General features: G+C 35.9%; 1 protein-coding gene across 1 annotated transcript in view; it reads right to left on the reverse strand.

Moving 5' to 3' along the window:
- Positions 1 to 3,040: 3,040 nt before the first annotated feature.
- Positions 3,041 to 17,677, reverse strand: part of LOC548615 (histidine decarboxylase) — a 44,863-nt gene continuing 30,226 nt past the window's right edge. The window contains exons 5-13 of the mRNA XM_030972685.1: positions 13,250 to 13,320; positions 10,678 to 10,818; positions 9,561 to 9,704; positions 7,829 to 7,895; positions 7,024 to 7,186; positions 5,723 to 5,813; positions 5,085 to 5,183; positions 4,462 to 4,563; positions 3,041 to 3,738 (exon numbers count right to left, since the gene is read on the reverse strand). Coding sequence (XP_030828545.1) covers positions 3,295 to 3,738; positions 4,462 to 4,563; positions 5,085 to 5,183; positions 5,723 to 5,813; positions 7,024 to 7,186; positions 7,829 to 7,895; positions 9,561 to 9,704; positions 10,678 to 10,818; positions 13,250 to 13,320 — 1,322 coding nt within the window. The 3' untranslated portion in view covers positions 3,041 to 3,294. The remainder of the gene's footprint in view (positions 3,739 to 4,461; positions 4,564 to 5,084; positions 5,184 to 5,722; positions 5,814 to 7,023; positions 7,187 to 7,828; positions 7,896 to 9,560; positions 9,705 to 10,677; positions 10,819 to 13,249; positions 13,321 to 17,677) is intronic.

Consider the following 17,677-nt stretch of genomic DNA (forward strand, 5'->3'; position numbering starts at 1 on the left):
GAACAGATAAGTTGTATTAGTCAGCAATTAATTTGATATACGTTACTTGGAGACATCTTTTGGTAACTTTAAAAATTGTTTAGCGATTAATCTCACGTAATCGGGCGGACCCCAAAAATGTCCCTGTTGTCATAAATAGTAGCTGTCAAAAGGTGAATTTATATGCATGCCCAACTTGACTTGATATACAAACATGTACTCCTCCTGATAATATAATGAATGGAACTTTCTCTCCCTCCCTGCTTCTCTCTGTCCCCTCTCTTCCCATGCTCTTTTTTCCCACTTTCTTCCTTCCTAACCTAATTGGTATGTATCGCTTCATATTGCATGTATTATTATTTTCATTCTCGAAAGGACGTCCCTTAAAACCTATGCTTAAGACTACCCCTTTTCTGTATATAACACGTTAAAATCATACATTGAAAGTTATAAGATTGTAGGCTAAATGTAAATAAGTTGATGTATACTAAATAAATAACCATCAAATCAAATCAAATATAAATTTCTTAACCAGTCGCACATACTGCACTACCTTGTAAATAGGCTTTAAAAACGAGATAATATGTAGCAGTACGGAAACAAATATTATTGAAACAATAGAACATTTCATTTCATTTCATTTTGCAAGAACCTTTTCACAATACTGATCAGATGCGAACATAAATATTTTTTGAAAATGAATGGAAATTCCCATCTCAGACACATCATTTGCTGGCTCCAATATTATTAGGTAGAAATCATATATTTACAAAAATGGTGTATTTGATTGTCTGACGCACCCAACCCCGAATTTATCAATTGTTTGAATACGCCATAGATAAATTACCATACTCTGTCTACTCGGTATTCATAAACACACAATTTTAAGTGGACAGATTTGGTCCACCGATCTATGGAGCGCCAAGTGTGAATTTCCTCATCCTAAACAAAAATCACAATATTTCTGTAACTGACTAAACAATAGTCATATCAACATAGAAACAATATTTAGGTTTCATTTCATGACTTGATATATTTCGTTTATTCACTTAGTTGCAGAATTTTTAGTAAGTTTGGGAAAAATAAACAGCTGACATTTTGGCTGTATATACATCAGTGGACCAACTTCATTAATAGGATTCGACGTCTATTTTTAGTACATGACAGAGGCAAAATACATCAATGTAACTGCTGAGAACATTTTAATTGAACAGAAAGAAGGGCTGAAAGGAGTACAATATCCGGGGATTCTTATTCTCAGAAAAAAACATTTTCATAATGTACTCTGAAAGATGATGAGATATACACCTTGGTTTTATATCTGGTAAGTGCAAATGAACAACAAGAGGAGCAAGTAGAGAAAGAGTTTGGGTTTAAATTGAATACATGCCTACTTAGTGATATAACATATGCTACATTGTATTTCTATAATCAGTGAGCTGACAATTCATTATCACATTATATAATAATACAGAGGTAAATTGACACAAATATTAAATGTAAAGTGATATCATTTTGTTTTGTATTTCTTGTTCAAACAGTAATTATTATACTTATTGGACACACATGACACCTGGTTCTAGTACTATAGATGATATTTGGGCAAGGAATCACTGTTGGTCGCGGAACTACTCGTTCTTCTCCGCCTCCCCGGTGCTGTCGGTGGAGCCTTTGGTGGAGCGATAGTGACATATGTTGACTACTCCGTTGTAGGTGCTCTCTTTAGACAGGCTGAGAGCACCAAACCGACCCTTGCTGGCCACCCCTACATCAACTGGTTTCTCTGTGCCCATAATGACCGCCTGTGCTTGCCCATTGGCCGCGAACTCCAGCTTGGTGAAGTTGCTGCCAGATGTGGTATTGGTTGGAGCAACGCCCTCTTCAACTGTAGTGACCTCGTGTTCCGGTGTTGGCGGGAAGCTCACATTCTGATCTTCTGCCTTGGGACTGTCGATAGGTGTCGCTGTTTCCTTGTCGTCATCATCATCATTCGGCTGCTCGAGCACCTCGTCGTTGGAAAACCCATTCTCAGCATGACCGTTGCTACCAAAGACCTCATCCTCACCCACGAACTCCTGATCATCAAGGTCTTCGCACGGAGAAGGTAGACCGCTTGAGGTGTCCTCGAAGCTGTAGAATGCATTGAAAGGATAGCCGTAGCTCTCGGCATCTTCAGACATCGTACGGCGACCCATCTTTTTCCGGTAGTTCATCAGCTTTTTCAAACATGTTTTCCTTTCTCGTCCTGAGTTGAAAATAACGAGAATTCAGAAAGGGTTTCGAAAAATTAATGATTCCTGCTTCTACTAACTAATTATCTGATAATCAGGTTCCTCCGTTAAGATGCACTGATATCCTTAATCATGTTAATGACAAATTGTCATAATATCACAAATGACTGACCATTCACAATAATTGTTCGAATGAGGTCCCTATGATGTTAAAGAGTTGCATTAAACTGTGAAATACATCTATCCGTTTATCTTTATATGATTGTTATCTTTCCATTGCAAAAAGTCTCAATTATTAGAAGGTTTCACGAAACAAGCAAAATTCGATAACTTTCATAATCGGATATGTGAATTCTTAAATCGTGACCAAGGTCATGTGTAGACTAGGTCTACAAATTATTTGTTGTGAATTAAATATATTTTTGAAGGGGAGGTTGTTGAGTGCGAATGACGGCTCATATAACAAACGTAAACGTAGACACATTTAAACTTATTTAAAATGATATGTATACTTTCTGGATGCGTATTTTTTTAACAACAATGTCAATTTGACAGGATTTCATCAAATTGTACTGTCTTTTGAAAACAAAAAGTCAAATTCGCCAATTTACCATAAACCTAAAGTCACATGATGACCGAGTCTAAGTCCTCGCGGGACCATTCAAACATCGAGTCCTACAACACTGACTTCTATGCACACACTTCTACGAAACATAGTAGTTGTAGTATTCAGCAGGGAAACATAGCTGAGCAAATTAAAGGCAAAATCATAATAGGGTTGACGCCACTTTAGTATAACACTTACTATTACGATTGTTTAAAAAAAAAAATCAAATCATATTCTAGAGCATTCTAAAGTAAAGCTGTAAGCAGAAGACTAATAGGGGTTAATATTTTTTTTTTAAACTAATGCTTTTCTAGCTATTATTCAAACAATATATTGAACACAGTTTTTACTGAACTTGATTAAAAAGCTTCTATGAAATGAAAATATTCTACAGGAAACTAATAATGAAACAAAAAAAAAACAATTAAAAAGAAAGGAATGTGACATGCGGGCGGGGTCTCACATGTACAGCAACTATCATGCAAGCACAGCTTCCAGCTTGCCTGGTTTGAAGATTGGGGGCCCGTTTGCCTTCTCCTCCATATTCATTCCTTCCATCTTCTTAGCCAAACTTTCGTTCTCCTCGTCTTCCTCCTTCTTGTCCTCGTTGTTGTTTTCAATGTAGATTTCTTTCCGGTTCTTGAGGACATGGGTGGCACCCGGTGCACCGGTAAGGTTGAGGGCACCGGGCCAGGATGCCATCCGCGTGGGTACATTGGCCACGAATTCTGTAGAGACGAAGATTTCGCGCGCCAGGGACTGGATGAGACGCCAGTCCTCCAAGATGTCATCTTCGGTGGTCTCTGTTGATGTCACAGTGAATCGAATGACGTAAAGACCCTTGATAGAGGCGGGTACAACGTAGATCTTGCCAGAGTAATTGAGACGGCGTAGAAGCTCCTGTGTCAGTCCATTCGGTCCCTGTTTATGAATCATTATGCACTCACAGCGTTATTACAACTGAATTTTCTATTCGTTTTATGGTTCGAATCCTGTCGTAGAGACGTTGTCTCTGGAAATGTGGACATTCTTTAACCAATACCAGGGGGTGTTTCATAAAGCTGTTCGTAAAGTTACGCATGACTTTACGAATGACTTATATATGAAAAGCCAAATGGGATGCTCAATTTTCTTTTAAATACATCAAATAAAGTTGAACTGTGCAGATGTAGATTAACATTCTTATTATAACAAACATTTTTAATACAAAGTATATTTTTGCAATAATTGAATTGAGGTTATTTGAAATATAGTCACACTTTGTGAAAATATCAGGAAAATTTTGGGGCATACTATCTGGCACTTCACATTCAAGTCGTTTGCGTAAAAGATCACTACACTCCATAAATTCTGTTAGGAGCAGGAAGGGCGTTAACTCATATACTTTCCTGCACAGTTAACGTTCTAGCTACAAACACACGGAAATTACACCATAATACTACTCATAATACTATTCATACTACTTGTGTTCTAATGTTGGCTGTAATTTTGTAAGCTTTTTTATTATTGTGCTTTTCTTCAAGGAGATAAACTAAGTATTTATAATTGTGTTATCCTTCTATCTTATTGTATGTTATCATTTTGTAGACTTTTATTCACGTTTTGTGGCAACAAAATTCTAAATTCAAATTCAACTTAACTTACCTTCAGTCTAAAGACAATCAAACCAAGGATTCTCTCAGCTGGTATTTCAAATGCAGCATCGTTTAAAACTAGTTTCTCAAAGTAGTGACCTAGGCGAACGCCCTGCATATGAAAGATATCAAAATATAATTAAAAAAAGATATTACACCACCACTCTTACAATCCATTGACATCATCGTTCTCTAGATTGCCAGAGATGTTATCCCACAACATGCGTCAGATATTTATATAAAAACGGGGGTTGGAGAGTTCCTGAAGTTCTTGCCTAATTGACATCCTCGCTTCTAAATTTCAATGAGCGAAGCGAGTGGGCAAAACTTTAGACTCGTGATCAGACCTGCACTTTAATAAATTGATATCAATTGTTGGTGGATTTGTATTTATTTGTAAAATTTTAATGTAGTTTTATTCATAAAAATACTTTAAATGAGATATGCAACTAAATATACAAAGACCCCTGGCTGCCAGGGTATGAGGTGACGATTGCCCGAATATGTCTACAGGTTAACATGAGATATTAACAAGAGACTTTATGTGATTTACGTATATATTTTTCATTTCACGATGACCCAATCCTAACCTTTTATACCCTAACCGATACAAATGTGAGGTATCTATCTTACCCGACGGACATGCTCCTGAAGTTTCTTGACACCAAATGAACGTAGTACAAACCAGAGCTTGAGGGAGCGGAAGCGTCGACTGAGTGGGATCTGCCAGTGCTGTAGATTGCAAAATCAATGTCGACAGAGATACAGAGATAATCATACTGGTTAAACCTAGTCGTTGACTAAGGATGTATATCATTTCTAAATGATGAAATTAACCTTTGCTATGTCACTATAATAAGGGATATATTTTACCAGCCTTACTGTTACAGAGGAGACGATGACATTCGTGATTTCAAAGACAACAGTGTCAGTGCTCAGAGAAAAGTCATGATATTCATCACCACATTTAATGATGAATAAAACGTTAATAATCATGAGCTTGATTGTGAATTGTTTTAATAACGATGACGCCGCGAACGATGTCAATGATAATGTTGATATATGCGTTAGTTAATAAGTTCAGTGTATTTTGCTATGTAAGTTTAAAACAAATTGAACACAGTTGTTTTGATAGTATACTCTATGATTCAGGAATAAGGTACACCAGAGCTTGGATCAGACTAAATAACAAGGAAATGACGATTGTGATGTAGTAGTGTGTTAATTTATCTTTTGACCTGGTAATGTTCAGGATAGCACATAGTACTCACCATAAAGTCAACGGCTGATCCCTGTTTGTCATGGCGGAGGTATAGCGGCTTGACGCAAAATGCCTTCTCTAGTGTCTTGCTGTCACGTATCCTATAAATGAGACATTCAAATGAGGGCAGTAATTGAATTTATTTGCAGGGGAAGGCCATTTATATACATTGTATTTGGTACATTGTCTAGAACAGACATACCTGAGTACTAGTGAGACGTAGGATGCGTATGGGGAGCACGAACATTTTACTGAGTTGTTACAGACCAGCATGACTTTAATTTGCTAAATTTTAGTGCGGTACATGCTGTGGCAATTTCCTACACTAGGCGAATTTCTATTTTCAACCTTGAGTATAAATCTGCACCAAACCCCACCTAATACCCGATTTCGACCCGAACCGGTACCCTTACATTAACTCTTTATATCTGACGAAATAGAGAGCAATAGCTTTTGCCTGAACATTCGGAACATTTCGCCAGCTGTTTTAGATGGTACAAAACATATTTCTGTCAAACAAAATATCCCTGGTAATTTACATCAATGAAGAGAGAATGAGAAATGAGAGAAGAGAAATGAAGCTTCTAGTCATATCCTTACGGACTGACTGATTTATGATGATGTATGAAGATACACACTTTACACAATTAAGATAGCTCTATTACTCATTTTCGGAATGAAGCATTCTTTACATAATTACATCAATTCGCAAATTGGGAAGGGGGTGTTGGAATGAGCAACATATTTCATTTAATTTCATTTCATTTAGTTAATTATAAAATGAAGAATACAATATACTTGGTCCATATTACATATAGGAAAATCAGAACTGGAGCTCCAACATAAGCAACAGTTTCACCGTTCACGCCTTGTGCGCCCTTACCCCTAACAGTTAAACACACACGTACTAACTTACAAAGGGCTCCAGGGGGGTGTTTCATAAAGAGTTCGTAAAGTTACGCATGACTTTACGAACAACTTGTATATGAAGTGCCAGATAGGATGACCAAAGTTTGTTTTGATATTTCCAATAACCTCAATTAAATTATGGCAAAAAATATACTTTGCATTGAAAAGGGTTGTTATAATAAGAATGTTAATCTACATCTGCACAGTTCAACTTAATAAATAATAATCAATAATTATTGAGCATCCCATTTGGCTTTTCATATACAAGTTGTTCGTAAAGTCATGCGTAACTTGACGAACTCTTTATGAAACACCCCCTGGTAATACAATAAAGCAAGAATACTGAGAAGGCGGGAAGGTGGACAGACAATGAAGAGCAAGATATAAATGTGCGGAACTCACCACATGGCAGTGCAGTCGAAGTGAACCATAAGCCATTTACTGGGATTGAAGGCAAAGGACTGAACCGTTTCTACCCCGTGGAGATGGCCCCGGAACTCCGGACACAAGAATGCTGTCCCGGCGTAGGCCGCGTCCACGTGCAACCACAAGTTGTCCCTTTCACCTTATTGAAATAGATTGGTGTCAAACAATACATATATCAATCAAGCTAAATTTCCATATATTAAAGGTAATACAAAGTTTTGGTATGGGGTCATGAGTTTGGTTCAAATGAACATATTGGAAGCATATGCAATCCTACAACATTCAATGATCGTTGTCGCGGTTGAAATCGAGTCTAAAGTTATGAAATTATAAATAATAAATTCTTTATGTTGTATAGCTCCCTCTCAAGGTCAATATATTAATGTAGCTATAAAACTATGTTTCTTAATTAAAATCGACCGATTGGCTAATCCCGTTTGGAAATTAGATATCACAACTACATATTCTGAGATTTTCATGGTCGCAGCTACTATTGTATGGCCGTAGGCACTATTTGAAATGTATCAACATTTACCGGGAGCACCGGTAAATTTTTATATTCAATTTATCTCGAAAGCAGAAGTGTTAGAGGGGCTAAATTTAGTTTAAAAAGGTTCTAATTCAACGAGCCCATCTCTCTTTCTTGAGTTACGAAAACAAACAAAAACATCGGATTTACAAAGCGTTTAAATAATTCATCTGTTAACATAATAATGATAACAATGTAATGTAATGATTTGATTTTAATTGGTTGCTTAAAGAGTCTGGTTTCTAGACTTACATATTTCGCTTAGCTCAGCGAGATTGTCGAATGCGCATGCCCCTGTAGTGCCCAGGGTGGCGCAAACCTGAGAAGATAAACAAACTTTCATTAGTTAGGGCAAACAATAACCTTTAGTTTAAATCTGGACTTTCTTAAGCCAAGGCTCGAGGTAGCAGACATCAAGAAAATGTGTAAAAGAATCAAAATCTACGGCCTACTAAATCATGAGAAGATTTTTTCACATAAACTATTGTGTGAAGAAAATAAATGAACGCTTGCATAGAAAATGATCACTAATCCGGTGATCGGCCTACTTGCTCCAATGTAAGTAGTAATTGTACCATTATCATTTGATTTCTATTTAAAAACACAAATATACGCATAATAAATATTTTTTCAATCCGCCCAGTGAATACGAGACAGTCGTCTGGTCTTCTTTTTGCGGGGGGGGGGGGGGGGCTCCAGGGATATTTAATTGGTATGGTATGGTATGGTATTTATTTCATTCTTCATAAAAAACATATACAATACATACTCTGTATGTATTGTATATGTTTTTATGAAGACATATACAATACATACTCTGTATGTATTGTATATGTCTTCATAAAAAACATATACAATACATACAGAGTATTAAAAAAAAAAAGAGAAATATATAAATACATGTAGAAGGGTAACATTACAGATAATATGAATACAATAAAAATAACAAGGAAACTAGTTAAGAAAGAAAATTTATGTCGAATGAGGGGTCAACAAAAAAGAGCATTTAGCCTTGTTAAACGTTGACCCCTAAACAAGTACGTAATTAACATAACATTAAGAAGAAAAAGAAAGCAGGTAGAAACAGTAAAACGGAAAAGGAAAACATTATACAAAAAAATAACATATATATATACTATGATATTCAGGTTGTTGAGTACAAATTTGATAAAAACAATCGGAAGGAACGTTTAAAACTATTTAAGGAAGGTTGATTCTTTAGATGGTTTGGAATCGTGCTCCATAGATGAGGACCTTTATAAAAAATAGTAAACTTTGAAATATTAGTTCTAACTTTTGGCAGATGGTATTCAACAGCATTACGCGTATTATAATTATGTATGTTACTATTTAAGATAAATTTTGATGTAATTGGAGATGGTAATAAGCCTCTAGAACACATAAACATAAATATTGCAATATTCAATCTATTAGTGTCATAAACATTTAGGAGATTTAACTGGGAAAAGATTGGCAAAGTATGAGCATGATATGGTGAATTAGAAATTATTCTTATGGCTTTTTTCTGCAAAACAAATAGTTTAGTAATAAAATAATCATGATTGTTTGACCAAGCAATATTACAATAATTGACATGGGAGAAAATCAATGCATAATATAACATAACTAAAATATGTCTTGGAAAATGTCTCAAACGGTAAATAATGCCAACATCTTTGGCAACACGATTGCATACGACACCAACGTGTTCATGCCATGTTAAAGATTCATCGATATGAACACCTAAAAATTTCACACAAGAAGTACGATTAATTTGATGACCATAAAAATTGATTGCAAAATTATCTTCAATACGTCGTTTAGTGAATGAAATTACAAACATATATAAAAACACACAGATTTCATTGTCTGTTTAATACTATCATTATTTATCTTCTCACTATCTACTCCTCCTTCTACATGTCTTGCTATCATTAAATAGTTTTGTATTTGCCTGGTCTATCTTATGTAGATATGAACTTACAAAGAAAGGTACCAGACCTCTGCTCCTGTCTTGTTCGATTGCAGCATGAAGAGCTTCTCCACGTAGGCTGAGTTTCTTATCTGATGGTACGTGCCTTAGTTTCACCATGGCTATCACTGCGTTCTTCTCTAAAGATGAATGGGCCTACAAAATAATCATCAATATGCAAATTTTCAGATTTCCATTGCTAATCATATCATCAATATTTCAATATTTAGATATACATCTTTTCATTGCAAATAAATTAATGGATATGCAGATTCATCTTTTCATAGCTTTTCATTTGAGAAAAAAATAGTAATGCGATGGGATGTATGACAACAGAATTCCATCCACGAGAGAAAAATCCAATATGTTTTACGCGCGCGGCTACGAACCGTCACTTCGTGAAAACAAAATCACAGCGCGTCCTTGAATTTCGTGTTTTCACGAATTGACGGCTATGTTTACAGCTCATTTTCCCCAAAATTATAAGAAATTATGGAAATGATTAAACATAGAACTAAACATTGAGATATGTTCTATCCAAGGATATAACATTTATTTGCCTTTGATACATTAAAGAGGTTGAGATTATGGTTTGAAAATTTGAAAGCGATTTATTCAAGACTAACTTTCTTTTAGTTGCGCGCTCACCGTTACTTCGTAAAAACAGGGACGAACTGCTCCGCGGTCAGCATCCTATACTCACCAAATGGACTAAAAACTACATTTAACCCTAGCCCCAACCCTAAACGTAACCTAACTCCAATTATTGCAACCCTGACCGTAACCCTACGGTTTTAACGAAATGAAGCGTGGAGCAGCTGTCTCCAGAGCAAATGCCGGAGGAATGACGCCGTAACCAATTAAAGTATCATTTACATATGGCAATAAAGCTTAGAGTCAATTTGTAATATTCTCTACACAAGTGAACATACAGATGTGTAATACTATCACATATCACATCAATTTGATGAAACAGTGCTTTTAATCTCACCATTCTTTTTTTTTTTGGTATCAAACAGAAAACCGAAATCAGACAATCAGTCTGTATAACACGATAACACAGGTCATAACATGTCAGTCAGTGACTAAACGATCAGGCTCAAAGGGTCGTAGGGAGAGAGTTCTTTACCTGATCAGAGCAGTAAGCCACAAGCTTAGAGCATATGACGGCTTCCTCCATTCCTTGGTATTCTGGTTTCTCCTGTAGACGGATGATAGCATCCCGTCGAGCAGCGAACATGGACACCAAGGTGGCTTCACTCATAGTCCCCTGAAAGAATCAAACGAAACAAGGGTTGGTACTCTCCAGAGAGATGTGAGTAACATAAACCCACTATTTTGTAAAAAGAGAACATGAATGTTTGCTGGGTAAGATATTACCCACTATTAAAAAGGGGTCAAGTTTACCTAATTTGGGGAATAATTAACCCATTATTTTAAGTTTCACACAATATTGATACAAGCTTGTTTTAAAAAAAAGTGTTTAATTTTTAAGAAAATACGATGCAAAATTCACAATTCAGACTGAATGAAAGAACACTGAATGTCAATCGTACACCAAAAGGAATACAAAAATGGAGGGGTTGAAACAGAATAAAGTCATTCATTCATTATTAACAATAAAGGTTTATTCGAACATGTTTCGTAAAGACTAAACTAAACATGCTATACAAAGGTTGAAATACATTGTAAATGCATATTGCAATTGTGAACAAGATTATTGAATTAAATACTAAATTACATGAAATAATTTACATTGATAGACTGTAAATGAAACAGCAACATTTTCAGTCAAGTTTTTCTCTACAAGTCAAAAGAGAAGGAAATTCTATTCTATTTCAGGGGGATTTAATTCAATTCAATTAAATTCAATTCAATTTATTATTTGAGGGGAAACAGGCATTTTTTTTTACAAATAAAGAGCATTTTCTAACGACTTGTACAAAGTTACAAACTTATATCGCGAGCCTCGTTGAACGTATAAAGGTACAATCTGCAGTTTACATCATATCGATCGGGCAGGGTAGTTGATGATCAAAAATATCTCAAAAGAAATCACTCATCAAAAAGGTATTTAGGGCATACCAACACTCCCTGCGGTTCTTTTGAACATTTATTTTGATCTTATTAACAGCGGCATGATTACACATTTGGACTTAAATATCCACCGTGGCGTTATTATAACAATTCCGTCGATACTCTTGTAGATTTATCACAGGAATCTATACTTAAAGAACCTGCATGGTTCATTTCTAATTCGATCAAAAACACTTTGGATTACCAATGTCTCTACACGAGGATCTTCAGGAAATGATTTGCGTGGCTGATTGCCTCAAGTTTCTTTTTTAGGACATGGTTTCGTCATCACCTAAACAGTGAGCCGTCTCCTTCAAAATTAACCTATTCCGTGCCGACAGTGGGTAATATGTGCATACAATTGTGTAGACCGTGGTGAGACAAGGATAGGGTTAAAGGGAAATCGCATGGGTTCCCAGCGCTAAGTCGAACGTGAATCATTAAAGGCGTCACTCCACGCCTAGCCTGAGGCAAATCGACCTCTGGGCGTTCTGTACCAGTCACCTGGCTTGATTTACACACCTGAGTAGTCTTCCAGAAACTTATTGGCTTCAGGAACTCTTCCAGGCCCTATCTCTGAAGGACGACATGGTGATATAGCGTGGAAGGAATCCTTACGGAAGACAAAGAGTTAATGAGCTGCGCGCTAGACGTCTTGGAAAGCTCACCTGCGTCCTCTATAGGCGGGCTTAATTTCCGCTGGAGGACGCGGGGAAGAAAATGGAAAGAGTATGTTCCTGTTTGTTGCCGCCTGCTTTTCTTGACTGGGTTTATTGAATGGATTGTGGGCAAAGCAGCTGATTTCAACCATGTGGCAGAAAACTGCTTTGCATGATGACGTCACAGATGGGATAACATGTACGTTGAGGAAGCCATACAGTGACGGTAATGGCTGTTGACGCCAACATAGCACGCCAGCCCAAATTTAGCTTCACTGTCTATCTTTATCTTTCTTAACATCCTGGTACCTATCATCATCTAATCGTTCCCCTCTATGATTAACTTACAGCAACTCATTTTAAATCAGTGGTAGATGACTTAGAACCAGAACATTTCCAAGTAATCATGCGGGAAAAAAGTATTGTAATAATGTTTTATCCTCATTTTGTATTGTTCATGGGAGACAAAGGATGATCAGATTAACTTGAAGAGGCATCTACAATAATTAACTGAGTATATTTTCAAATCCATTTGCTTTCGTGAATGAATTATACTAAAATCTTTTGCGAGTTATCTTCTTTTCCTCCATGTTTTTTTTTTTTTTTTTTTTTTGCATGCTCAGTTTTGCAGTTACTGATATCTTGCTGAATCTAAAATTGCTTTTCTTCAGATCTTGACTTGAATATTTCTCTGAAAGGTCAAGGGCTGACGATATTTTAACTATTAACAACTTTGTTAAAAAAGAAACCAAAACACCTTGACGTACAGATACCGTATACACTATCTCGCCTAAGCCAGGGTTGTAGACTTCATAAACACCTGCTTTTCATCCCAATTGTCACAAATGCTGTCGATGAAATTGTTATTGGCTGGTAGGCATGTCGAAACAACAGAAAACGTTGTGATATAATCACTAGGGATTATTTTCATACATTAAACAAAAATGCAGATGTGTTCTACCTTACCTGAAGCACGCCCCCTCCAGTGTTTGTTGTGTCACGGTGTGTGAATGTACTTGGGAGTCCAATCAAATCAGCTGTGTAATAAAAGGCAAGAGCATCAAAATTATCGTACCCAAGTAGTAACGTATTCTTAAACCAGCATTAATACTACCGTTGATAAAATATAGATGTTAGAAAATGAGATATCTCTAGAAAAGATTAATCAGTATGTGATTTTAAAAAAATGATATCGGTTTTATTTATTCAGGGACGAAGACAAAATATCTATTTATAAAGCATTATCTTTGCAGGAGGCATGCATTGATCGTTATTTTTTCGAGTCATTTTGCCAAATATAATTCTTAGACCGCTCTGCCCCCTCCCCCTCTCTCTCTCTCTCTCTCTCCCTCTCTCTATATCTCTCTCTCTCTCTCGCTATCTCTCTCTCTCTCTCTCTCTGTTGTGTGTGTGTGTGTGTGTGTGCGCGCGTGTGCGTGTGTGTATGTGTATCTGCCTCCATACCTGTCCCCTCACTTTCTCTCACCCTCTCTCACTCTCTTCAGAATACTGTGAATGCAATGTTACACTCCATTGAAGATAAACAGGTTTTTAACTTTAAACCCTGAAAATGTCCTTATATCACCATCAAGGGAGCAATAGCGAACCCCTAGATGTGCATTTTCTACTCCTTTTGCACCCTTAAAGGGAGCCTTTTTCATGTCATTAAGCATCTACTTGGTTGTAAGAAACGCATCGTCTTAATGAGCACAATATGCTTTCCGGATCTGCTACTGGCACTTGTTGGGGTTAATTATTTTCTTAATGTTTATGATATTCGATTTAATGTTGTATATCTATGATGTGACCCAGAGATTATAGAAATCAAATTTTCGATCAGACTTGTGGATATCCTTTAAAAATTTGCGAGAATATTCACATTCTACAAAACATGAACCTTAAAAGAATTTAGGATGCGGTATCCTTGTATCGCCCTTACAGTGCAACTTATTGTACAACGACAGTGTATATACGTAGAAATGTAGGGGAAATGGTTATTAATTAAACGAAATGACATGCACTGAATGCTAATGTCCTAGAAGATTAATGCAGTGTGCCTAGAAATTGTTGCGTGCCTTGATGCGTTCCCCAGGAGTAGGGGGGAATGGTCGCCTTTTGGGGATCAGACCTTTTTAATTACATGTGTGGAGTAGAGTGCTGCAATCCATGGTGGCATAGGAGCGTGGAGAATCAATTGTCAGCATCATTGTGCGTGCTAGGACCATTTGACTATCTGAAGGATGATCTCCTCGGGGTTTGATATCCGATTTTAGGGATTCTTTTGACAAGCTAAAGGGATTTGTGGTATTAGGTGGTCGATCGTCGATTTTCATACCTCGTTTGGCTTGTTTGTTTGTTGTAGTTGTTTTGAGAGTGATAGGCATCTGATTTAATTTGGTACCAAATGTGTCGTGTTTTGTCCAATGATGTTGGGGAGGGGTCTGAGCTTGGGATGGCCTAATTCGTCTTCTTTGTATTGAGCGGATCTTTCAAGGTAGAGGGTAATTCTTACCTGCACTGCATATAATATATTTATTCTCATAATTTTTATTATTATTGTTGTTGTTATATGCTTTATATGCGTTATATGCTTTGCATTTTTCTCAATATGATTTTGTGATAACATCCTTTTTATTTTTTCTAGTTTTGTGTATTCCTTTTCATAAAAAGTGCCGCTTTACAACCCTATGATTTGTGGTTTAATAAAACGATCCTATATTGCGGATCGAAATACAAAAAATATCCTTTGACAAACCACCATAGAACAACTTACACGATTAATCGGACACAGCAAAAGAAATTAACTGACTGATCTCGCTTGATCCCTAATCCCCAATCATATTAAACGTATACATTATTATTATTATTACATGTACAGTTTGTAGAATGTAACTGGTAAAAATGTGTTATGTTTGCCCGATTTAATTCTTAGGTGTATATAAAGAATGAAAAATGTAACTGGAATGATCATGTGAACTATATCTCTACCCCTATTTCTCGCAATATTGGTATACTAATTAAGCTAAAATATTATTTCCCAACAAATGTGCTTAGTATGCTATATAATACACTGGTTTTACCATATATTTCTTACTGCAATATCATATGGGCTACTCATAAGTGCAATAGTAATCGTATATTAATGTTACAGAAAAAAGCAATTCGAGTTTGGGTTTCAATCCACCAACAAAATAAGTTCTCCACGTTTACCCGTCGTTACAAAACTCGATAATTTTCAGTACTCTTTACTTTTGTTTTGCTTCCATTCATTGAAACGTTAATTATAACCTTCCATGACCTGGTATGCATAAACGTATGAATAAAGAGTGGCCTACTTGGGATACTAAATAAACACTGTCTTGTATACAAACATTTCAAGGCTCCGACTCGCAGGCCTAGGTTTAAAACCAGCTGGCTGATCCCACATTCACATTCACATTGTCCGAATCTCGCGAGTCTTCTCATTCTATTATATCCCAAGTTGGCCACTCAATATTCAAATTTGCATTTTCTTTTTTGAAATCTTTATATATCAAATTGAAATCCAACTACCACATAAGTCTGTTAATATTGATGTGCATCCCCTCTTTCTTTCTTTTTTCTTCTTTTTTCTGTCTTTTCCCCCTTTACCAATATTGTGTTCCTCCATATTTGTAATTATGTATCCTTTGAGGGTAGTCATACTATCAAGCTTTGCTTAATTTGTCAACCCTCCTGTTTGATGTTTTCGATTAGTTACAGCCAGCCTTACTTTATTCTACATATATTTTGTTGTCATGTGTAAATTTGCAATATTTGTTTGTTATATATTTGTAAAAATACTAAAGAAAAAGAAAATCAAACAGAAATAAATAAATCAATCAAATCAAAATCAAATCAAATACACTGTAATTTTTAAATAATAAAATACAAACATTCTAGCATCGTGTTCATTATCTTTAGGAGGGTATATTATGAGTTCATACCACAAACATATTACTTCCTTTTCTACTTTTTTCAATTAATTCAAAATGTCAATGTCAAAAAATTCCAAGGTTATTCCTTAACTATGCAATTCCAAATGATGTCATATGTCCCATCCAGTAACCAATGCACAAGATTTAATTACTCGGAGATTTAGTCTAATTAGGGGATATGAATATGATATAATTATAGTTTGCTGTTTTGACTCGTTATACGGCGTTTCGCGTAATAAAGGTAAATTTTTGTTTGTAATAATTATGTTTGTGTATCACCATATTATTTGTTTAACGGGAGGTACGTCTTCAATTCATAATGTGTCATATATCATTAAAACAATTCTTATTTTGAGTTTTACAATAGATACAATGCCATTTACAAAAAGGTTGAATTCAATGCAACTATTCAAATGTTATTGTCGAATGAGCCTCATACAAGTTATGAACAGGATTAAAGATTAATACAGACTGCCTTGGCAGATATAGCTTTCCCTAACCGAATACTGCGGATGTTTTGATAATCGTTTAAAGATTGTTATTAAAAAAATGACTTTTGTTGGATTTGTTCACAAGACCTTTGCATGGCTTATTTCCGTATAACAAATTGTCTTATCATCATGCTGAAATACATAAATGTAAAAAATAATCATTTTAAGGAATAAAAGATCTCAAAATGGAGAACAAAATTTGAAATGACATAACACGATATCATTCTGCAGACTATATTGAGAAGGTCAGTGTATCACTTTTATACTTGAAGCGGGATGATACTCTAAATATCAAATCCATTCATTATAGCAATATGACACATGAAATATATCAATTTCCCCTTTCGAATATACCGATATTTACAGCTATGCCTAGACTTTCCCGCTCAAATAAGACAATAAATTTAGACGCAATTCAACGTCTGCTTCCAAATACCCATTACAACCCAAAGCAGGACCAGATGACAGACCATAAAATGTTATATACTGCTATCTGTCTCTCTTCTCCTCTCTCTATCTATCTTTCTCTCTCTCTCTCTCTCTCTATCGCTCTTTCTCTCCCTCTCTATTTCTCTCCCTCCCTCTTTCTCTCCCTCTCTCTTTCTCTCCCTCTCTCTTTCTCTCTCTCTCCCCTCTCTCTCTCTCCTCTCACGCATAACCCCACACACTTATATTTCAACTTCTCCTTTTTTCTCAAAATTTCCTTTTTAACTTCATCCCTCTATCATGATTTCTCTCTTTTTCCATCAAATTGTGCGCGTTCCCTCTCTCTCTCTCTCTCTCACTCTCTCCATATATCAATGTTTTTCATAAATACATCTCTTTCCCTAATCTTGTTATCTTCCTTTCGTCTTTATTCGTTGAAAATTTCACTTTTCCTCCACCCCCTCCTATTCCTCTTACTCTTGTTCATATCTTCTTCTCCCCCAATTTTTCTATCTCTCTTT

This window comes from Strongylocentrotus purpuratus, unplaced genomic scaffold, assembly GCF_000002235.5.
Source record: "Strongylocentrotus purpuratus isolate Spur 01 unplaced genomic scaffold, Spur_5.0 spur5_scaffold_6, whole genome shotgun sequence".
NCBI classification, from domain to species: domain Eukaryota; kingdom Metazoa; phylum Echinodermata; class Echinoidea; order Camarodonta; family Strongylocentrotidae; genus Strongylocentrotus; species Strongylocentrotus purpuratus.